The 9,855-nt window shown below is 35.2% G+C and overlaps 1 protein-coding gene across 1 annotated transcript in view; it reads left to right on the top strand.

Annotated features, from left to right (window-relative positions):
* The first annotated feature begins 6,591 nt into the window (after positions 1–6,591).
* LOC149162598 (SCY1-like protein 2 A) overlaps positions 6,592–9,855 on the top strand; it is a 73,207-nt gene continuing 69,943 nt past the window's right edge. Inside the window, exon 1 of the mRNA XM_089435233.1 lies at positions 6,592–6,756. Coding sequence (XP_089291359.1) covers positions 6,592–6,756 — 165 coding nt within the window. The remainder of the gene's footprint in view (positions 6,757–9,855) is intronic.

The following is a 9,855-nucleotide window of genomic DNA, read 5'->3' as shown; positions in this document are numbered from 1 at the left end:
GATTAATGCTCTTTTTCTCTCATTGTGACATCGTTTCTAAGGAATATCTTTACTTGTCATTGCCATCACATTAATTGGATAATTGAATAAGTAGTTACATTGTTTCTTATGGTCATTGTGGAAATTTCTTTTGTGACAAGTGTAACTAATATTGTGTATTGCAAGTGAGCTCTATATCTAAGTTTATATTCTTGCTAAAACAAGTCACTCTTAATAACACTAAATTGATAATCATAATCGTGATAAGAGTAATCTTGAGAATCTAAAGAATTGCTAATTGCGTTTAAGTTCTCTTTTGTACCTATTTGGTACATTGGCACTCTATTGTGATCTTAGCTATCATTGTCTAATTGTATTCTCTAAGCATTATTGGACATTTATGGTTATTTCATGAGCAACTGTCTATTGGTGCTTTCTATCTTGGCATTGAGCACTTTTTTTTTTTGCTGAAGATTGTCATTATACATTGAATATCATTGTAATTTAAGTTCTTAACAATCTTACTAAAAGAAATCTCTCATCTTGCATTTACATCTTAGGACTAGACTTGCATTTAATTAACTTACCTCCAAGTATAAACTTGGTTGAAAGACTCTTAGAACCACCTTTCCCATCTAGTTTGCAAAATCTTGAACCTCTTTAGTGGTTAACATGATGACCTTGCATTCGTCAGAGCCACAACCTCTGCAACACCGGAGACATCAGGTGGTTAGAACTCAAGGGGAGGGATTGTTAATGAAGCCATACCTTGCTTCCCCTTGGTTTCTCTTCACAACCTACTCTAGAGACTAGTTTCAAAACAACACAGGGAAAAGAATCATCTAGTTAGGCATCTAACTTAAAATCAATCGAGATTCTTCATTTCACTTAGACTTTAGGTGTTGCATCTCATTTAGGATAGTGAATCATCCTAAGGCAACAACTATTCATTTGGTTACTTGGTGAATAGTTCATATCAATCAAGTGTTTGACTCCATTAAAGGAACTGGTCTTTCAAGATAATTTAATCTAATCCTTAACTTGCTAAAATTAACCAATTTTCTAGGACATTCAGTTGCCTTCTGGACTTGTTGGTTGTCGACAGGTCTTTCCATCTTCACACTTCATAGGGACTACCTTGCATCTCCATCAACATTTTGGCGCCATTGTCGGGAATAAGTTTCTTGTTCTCGGTGTTTCGACATCCTTTCTCATTGTATCGTCATTTTCATTCTTCATCTTTTCATTAACCCGTCAAGCGACACATTTTGGTGCCGTTGCTGGGAACTAATCTTTTGGTCCTTGGCGTTCACGACATTCTTCCTAATCTCATGTCCTTTTATGTGGACAAGAAGCATGAAGAAGGTGGAGATGTAACCTAAATCTAGGGCTGTCCAGAGATATGATAGAGGGTGGAAATGTGTGAGAATAGGGACTCGGGGTTAAGTTTTGATGGGAGGGGCGAGTGGTGGGGGAAGATTGTGTGCCAAAATGTTCAGTAGAATGAATAAAGGAGGTAAAAAACTCCTATCTCCTCTAAGAGACAAAGAGGTGTTTCTTGTAGTATAGAAGACGATGATTGGAGGCTTTGATGTTGGGGTAAGATGGATGAGGATGGGTGAGTGCATAATGAAGTTCGCTGTAGAGGGCCTCATATTCATCATCACACCAACGATTCATAGGACATGATTTTGTTTTTGGGGTGGTGGAAGTGGGTCGGGAGAAGTGAGGGTAGGACTTAAGGGGTGCATTCGTAACGAAGTTTCTTCTAACTTCCCACTGGTATGTACAAGTCTCACAGGATTTGCAAGCAACTAGTAAATGCCAATGTTGCTTTGAGCAGGAGTGGAGCATTCATTATATATATATTGTATTTTTTAAAAAAAATCATGCAAGATGCCATATTAGAATACATGCATATTTGTACATTAATGCAAGTAGAAATGACATCCATTGTACATTAATGATTAATCATTTTGGCATCAACCATCTAGAATTTAGATTCTAGCAATTGCGAACAACATACAAATTTGCAAGCCTTATAGTAAAATTAGATCATTGACTTATGGAATGAAATTGGTTATCTAGCAATTGTCAACAATAACATGATCAAATAGTTATGTTTACAAAATAGGCCATTTGCACGCTAAAGTTTGAAGACCAAAAGGTCCAAAAAAACAAATTGAGCTAGTTGCTAAACACCTCTCTCTATAGAAGAAGTGTTCAATAGTTGTGAAAGCACTGATGTAGTTGTGAAAGCACTGATGTTGCCAAATTAAGGAGTTCTTGTGATCTGATTTCTCCTTAATCTGTTTGTGGTGATTTTTTGGTTTATTGAAGATATCCAATTTCTTTCAGGTACAAAGGTTGCATGATTATTTGCGTAATCTTTACTTGAAATTTCCATTGTTTGAACTGCAATTTCTGAGTATGTCTTCACTTCAACTGGTTTATCTTCTTCTTGAGTTGTAATATTAACTAGATCGGTATTCGTTCTTTTTTCTTCAAATTGGACTATTATCTCTGAAGATTTTGATGCTTCTTTTGTGATAAGTTCTTCAATCATTTTAAAGTTTCTTAATTTGAGTGAGTAGACTTTGATTATGTTTTCTGAGATACAAGAGTTCTTTAGTTTCTGATTCATTAGCCTTATTCGCAGTGTTTTGATGTTCAAGCTTTTCATTTTTTAAATCTCTGATTTGTTCTAATAAACTTTGATTAAGGGTTTTTAGGTGCAAATTTTCTTCTTCCTTTTTCGATAAATTCTTTTTGAATTTCTTCTTGAGATATTCTTTTTCTTATTTTTATTTTTTCTTTGCATCTTTGGTCTTTTTAGCTTTTGCAAGTAATTTATGACTATCGTCCCTAGATGCAAAATTTTCTCTTCCATTTCTTTTGACATGTATAACATATCTTCGAGATCTTTATGTTTCTTTTCTGATTCCTCATTTTTTTGTTCAAGTTTTGCGAGCTCTTCCTCTAGTCTTTTCATTTGCATATGCTCGTTACCATGGGGTTCTTTCATACTGAATAATTTCCCACATGCTGGACAACATATTTTGCATTTTTTATGAATCCTCAGATACATAAATTTTGTTTCACAAAACAAAACATATAGTCCAAAATGTTGGCATATGTGTGGAACTCATTTTAACTTCTTCTAGACTTTTTGAAATATATACTTGTAATATATATATTTTAAATAATATTTCTTTTTATAAAATAATATTTTAAGTCCTTTCTCTTTAGTTCGAATAAACCCCTTTTTTCTAACTTTATAACCTTCCTTGGTAATTAAAATTATTTTTAAAAACTTTTTAAAAGTACCCCTTTAAATATATTTGTCTTATATAACAATTATTATAGCATAATGTCTTTTCTCCAAAGTTAATTTAAGTTTTATAACATAATGTCTTTTCTCTAAAGTTTAAAAAGTGATGGCACATGACTCTTGTGATGGGTCATGTTACATAGTCAAACAAAATGCTGCATCTTCTTTCCTTACCCCATTGGCAAAGGTGGACTAACAAATTTGCAAACAATATTTACCAGCTATGACACGACAAATATGTACGACAACAACGATAGTGCAAATGGTGACTGTAATGTAAATGAGATGTCTTGGTTTGAGAGAGGTTGTACATTTGTTGACAAATGGTGGTGTGGTTGATGCTTGAATGGTTTGTGGCTGCAGTGGATGACTGCCGGATTCGAGAATGGCAGAAGTGGCGACTCTTTTAGGGGGCGTCGCTCAGAAGTTATGCAAATGTGGCAGTGGTGGGTGGCATTGAAAATGGTTGCAACATGGGGTGAATGAAGTTGATGTGTCAAAATTTGGGAAGCGACAACAACGGATGCTTGTTTTGTTGAAGAATCTAGGGCATGGAGTTAATGAGATTCTTCTTTACATGATAACTATTAATGCTTAGCTTGTTAATCATTAGTGTGTCTTCTTTAATCATTAAATAGCTACCATAACAAAGAGAGAAGGACACAATCAGTTGGCATTCTGCCAATGCCAAAACCTCTCCCTCTTGGAGAGGAAAACCCGTATAAAAATTCTTCTTATAGAGATTCCAATTGACGAACACTGAGACCATGACCCTTGACTAATTGAGTCACTCCAAGACCAAGTCACCAATCCTCTTTTTCATACTGCTAAAATCATCATCTTCACTGCACCATGGAGACATACATTACTGCTGCAACATCACTGAGAATATCCCTGTACTTCCACTGAGAGACTCATCATAGCTATGAGCTTCATGGCTGCTACATTACAACAGAGATCACATCGATCTTCTTTACCATGTATATTCCGAGACAGTGAGACAGTGATCATCAAAATCGTGACTGTGCTTATGATATATGAAGGCTGAGACAGAGTTTGATAGGGATCCTTCTTGCCGAGGGTGTATACTTGTGACTGCACTTATTATGACACTGAAATTCATATCATCTCTTTTTCACTGAGGAGTATACTGCTTCAGTAATGCACCGAGGCCTGTAACAAGGAGGAGACTGAGACTTTGATGAGATTTCAAGTGAGTCTGATATGGTATCTCTACTGTGCTTTATCCGAGAGAGTGCTCCTTAAAATATGCAAAGTCCAGACCTATACCCATCCGAGTTTCTTCAGAGAGATGCGAGATACTTCTGTGTTCTTTTGCGGTGACCCCAGCTGCCTATTTATAGGTGTATGTCCATGCATGCAAGCCGACATGAGTTAATGAATTGTTGTGTCACTTCATTTGAGCCGATGTGTCTATTCTTTATGTCAATTTTGCTGGCTGACTTGACTGTTCTTTTCATCGTTTTGCTTGCTTGTTTTCAAGAGGATTGTGTTGGTCTTGGAGGGTTCTTCTTGAATTTGGGTTGACTCATATGCTTGCTTGTTTTTAAGAGGATTGCGCTGGTCTTGGAGGGATGTTCTTGACTTTAGGTTGACTCAATGTTACTTGGGAGCGGGAGCGGAAGTGGGGAGCGGGAGCGGGAGCGACCATTTTCAGAAGCTCCCGGTTTGGGAGCGAATTTTTAAAAATATATATATATATTTTATATTTTTTAATTTTTGATACATATATGTCAACAAAAACATGTAGAATGATGAATTAGATATAAAAAACATAAAAAAGCATAGATTGAACCATATAACAACAATCATCTAGAAGTTATAATCTTCATCAACCACGTCCGCAAGTTAGTAACATAGTAACATACAACATATTGAGTCTCATGATTCATCAATCTTAAAGTTTCAAGCTTTCAAAATTCAATATATAACATTTATCATCATTGATCACCAAAGTTGTACTTGTAAGCTAAGTGTAACCATTACAACAAATAATATCTAACATGAAATGAAATGTTATAAAATGAAATGAAATGAAACAACTTTCAACTTTCATGAAGCATCATATTCATAATTCATTACTAATGAGTTATAATTGCCAACTTCAAACTTAAATTGTCATATATTGTTTAAAAAAATATCATAATAAATATGAAAGAGTCAATAGTTATAAAAGCTACTAGAAACTAGAAAAGAGAAGTAAATCTATTATCTATTTCTTATGCTTGGGCCTCTTGCCACCACGAGAAATGTCTAATTTTTTAGTCTTGTTGCAAAATCAGGATCTTTGTCATTAATATCACCCTCCAAGCATTAATATCCAGAGGTATCTTTGTCATTACCTTTGTATCTGTATAGGGATCTTTGTCATTAATATCACCCTCTAAGCATTAACATAAGATAGAAAAAGCATAGCATGTCAAGTCAAGATTTTGTTTGAGTGATGCGTACATTTTTAGAAGGGTCATGATAGAGGAGTTCGACAACCAATGTCACTAACATCAAGGTACATAGAGGGATTGGTACTCTTGATTAAATATGAGTTCCATACCCTAATACATGACAAAATTCAATGGAAACATTGCAATCCCCCAATCCTGAAATCCTGAAAAACTGATAAGTCTGCTGGATTTTGAATGAAATCTAAAATTCTACTTTCTCCATATGAAATCCAATGAGGACGAAACCACTCTCAAACATCCTGAGTCATTTCATGGTAATGTTAAAAATTTAAGTAAAAGGATGAAAATGAAAATTAAAGAAAATGTCACTTTTACTTTAAGAATTTAACATTACCATGAATTTCATATCAATACTAGGGCCTAGACTTGATCATTAAGTTGCCCCACTCAAAAACTATTTGTTTCTTTCAAAAAAAATTGCATTTCGAACATTACTACAAAAAAAAAATGCAAAAAAGGCAAAACGCTCCCGAAAAGGCAGGGAGCGAAATTTTTTTTAGGGAGCGCGCTCCCGACCTGCTCCCGAGTCGCTCCCGCCCGGAGCGCGGATCGGGAGCGGGAGCGAGGGGGGGGGGGTGCGCTCCCCCGCAACACTGGGTTGACTCATATGCATTTCATAAATGCTCAAGAAGAGCTCTTTGACTCCTTGACTTTCTTAGACCTATGGAATGAGCAAGAAACTCATTCTTATAATTCTAAAAAATAATAGTTCTTTTCATTACAAGTACAAAGATCAAAAGTATATGTATAAATATCGAATCTAGTTACATTTTCTTCAACATGTTTGTGGGTGGGATAATGCGGTTTCTTGTGGCGAGAGCAAAAGCGCTGTGTGCAGTGATGTGGAATGAGGTTGCAGTTGGCCCGAGGGCGAAAGGCAACTCGAGGGGTGGAAGGCGGCTTGAGGGTTGGCGGCATGGACAAATGTCACGGGCCTTGGTTGTGCAATTGGTGGACGACAAGGTAATTTTTCTATTGTTTTTCTTTTTTATTTTCTTTATAATCTCTTCTGTAATTTGTTTTTTAAATCATTTTTTCCTATATATAATCTTTTTTTGGTTTATTATATATATATATATATATATATATTTTTCCTTTTAATATAACTCTTTCCCCCTCTTATATATATATACTATGTTGCATGGGTTCCCGAACCCGTGGGTGGGGTTCTCGAACCCGTCCCGGGTTCTCGTCCCCAAGTACCGGATTCGGGTTCGGGTGCTTCTGAGAAGAACCCATAAGAACCGGGTTCTTCTATGAAGAACCAGATTCTTCATTAAAAAAAATTGGGTTCTTTTGTCTTGATGGGTACGGAGAACCCTGTGATGGTACTTGAAACCCCAAAAATCGGGTTCTTTTGGGTTCTTTGGGGTTCATTTTAGTTTTTATTTTTTAATCTTTAATTAATTTAATGGGCTTCCCATAATATTTTAGGTAGTTAGTTCTTCATCTTACAGGAGGAATTGGAGTACCTATGCCTTTATCCATTTAGTAAAGAGAATATGTTGGGCTCAAAGAGGGCAGAGAACTTAGTGTATGTTCATAGCACATTTCGTCTCATATCTCGAAAAGACCCTGGATACAAGGAGGGTCCTTTCAAGAGATGGGACCAATACACAAACAATGCTATGTGTGTGGGCGAGGAGATACAACTAGATGGCCTTATTGAGCTACCTCCAACTGTTATGGATGAGCAAGAGACTCAAGATGAGAGTGATCCCTACCTGGAGAGCATGTTGACTGAAGATTTGAGTGATGCTGATGACATGGCTTGAGGAAGCCATTGTTCACTATTAGATATTTTTATTTTAGTATTTTAAAATTTCCCAGTTCTTGTTTGGAGATGCCTTAAGACAAATTTTCAATGTAGTATGAAAATGGACATATATCATGATTCTTATTAATATGTAAGCTCCAATTTGCACTTAATATCAGACTAGAAATTCTGAAATTTCATTGTGAATGTTGAATGTTCAATGATGTGCATGTTTAAATATTTAAAGTTTAAATCATAAATATTTTAGTTTTCTTGTTTAAAGTTGAAAAATATACAAATTCATATATATATAATATATATATATATATATATATATATATATATATATATATATATATATATATATATATATATATATATATATGATATAATGTACCCCTGACGAACCCACGCACCCTGTTTCGAAAAATGACGTACCCATCCCCGAACCCACGTTTCCTGGCAACATAGTATATATATATTATATTAAAAAAAAATGAATAATTAATATATATATATATATATATATATATATATATATATATATATATATATATATATATTAGATACTCCTCCCTTTTTTTTAATTTCATTTTTCTTCCTTATATATATGCTCTTTTTTTTCTTCAAATTTATTTGTTATTTTTTTATATAAATTTATAATTTTTTTCTTTTGATATTTTTTAAATTTATTTTCAATGGCCAAAGCCCTGACGACGAACCTAGGAGAATTGAGAACCTCCAACTATGTAGGGAAACACTTGAATTGTGACGACAACAAGGTTGACAAAAATTAATAGCCAAAGGTTGGATCAGACTCGATCTATGCAGTGGTTGAGCAGCCAGAGGATCGAATAACTCTGATACCAATGTTACAAACAAAGTTCGCATACATAGTAAAATACTCAGAAGATCTGGTATATGTATATATCCATTATAGGACAAAATATATTATATAAGAATTGTACAAACGATATGGGCTGATATGATTACCACTGAAGGTCCCGTATATATAGCTAGACATGTACCTTTTCACTAACGGTCATGTCCATAGAGACGTGCCTCTTCACTACTAATTATTAGTTAATTAATCATTATTCATTATTATTATTATTTACATTATTTATATTATTCTTATATTTATTTTATTCATAACACATATAGGGCTTGGTTTGTTGATTAAATGGCAATAACATATCTTCATACATGATAGAATCCAATGAGAATGCCGCAATCACATCAATCCTAAAATTTTGAAAATTATTAAGTCAACTGGATTTTGAATGGGTTATGAAATTTTTCTTTCTCCATATGAAGTCCAATGAGGTTGGAACCACTCTCAAACATCTTCGAAGTAATGGTAAGTAAAATGATAAAAAGGAAAAGATTAAAGAAATGCCAACTTTTACTTTGAGAATTTAACATTACCATTAGGGAGCGCCTAGGAAGCTTCCAGGGAGCAACCAAGGAGCATCTAGAGAGCACCTTGGGAGCATGCTGGTGAGCACCACGCTCCCAAAAAGGTAGGCGGGATTTCAAATTTGTTTGAAGCGTGCTCCCTAGATGCTCCCACTTGGAATATGATTCCTCACCGGTTGCTCTCAGTAACAATGCTAAAGGCCACCATCTCATACACCTCTAGCCCAAGTCTTTGGACTTTCTAGATTACATTGCATTGCTGTCCTTTAAATGCAACTCTGCTCTGAAAGTATACCATACAATAAGGTGAAAGAAGATTTTTCTTCAGACTAGAACAAACAGAACTTCATTCAACTCAAGAACATCACCTAATAGCATCCAGAGCCAAATATGTGAAGAATTTGAATGTAGGCCACTGATACTCTGGGATGTGGAGTACTCCCCCAGCTCACTAGACCCTGGATTGGCGGGAGAGCGTGATCAAAAAATCTATATGGTCTAAAATTTTCAGTATCCAACACAGTAACCTGCATCTGAATATGTGTTTTCTCACTCCCAAATGTTTTGTAAGTTCCATGGATTTTCTGGAACTCCATCACAGGGCGAAGACCTTGCCCTGAAAGAGGGATGCATTTCTGACAACTTATATAGCCCAGAGGACAACTGGCAGGGAATGATGATCCTTCCTAGTTTCTATATCATATTTCATCTTGTTCGAAATGAAGTGCTTCATTCACAGTTGCACCTTCCCACTTTTTCCTTTAACTCCTGTTAGCCTTTTTATGCTGATCGCACTTCTCTTGTGAAGTGACATTAACAAAACGTTGTGACAAGATCTCCATTGCAAATTGTCCCATTTGAGAGTTCTATTTGAGAAAACTAGCTTT

Source organism: Pinus tabuliformis, chromosome 5_2, assembly GCF_031772625.1.
Source record: "Pinus tabuliformis cultivar Carrire ecotype Pingquan chromosome 5_2, CPIR1, whole genome shotgun sequence".
Classification (NCBI taxonomy): Eukaryota; Viridiplantae; Streptophyta; class Pinopsida; order Pinales; family Pinaceae; genus Pinus; species Pinus tabuliformis.
The sequence above is the reverse complement of the archived record's forward strand: the minus strand, read 5'-3'. Positions and strand labels throughout refer to the sequence as shown.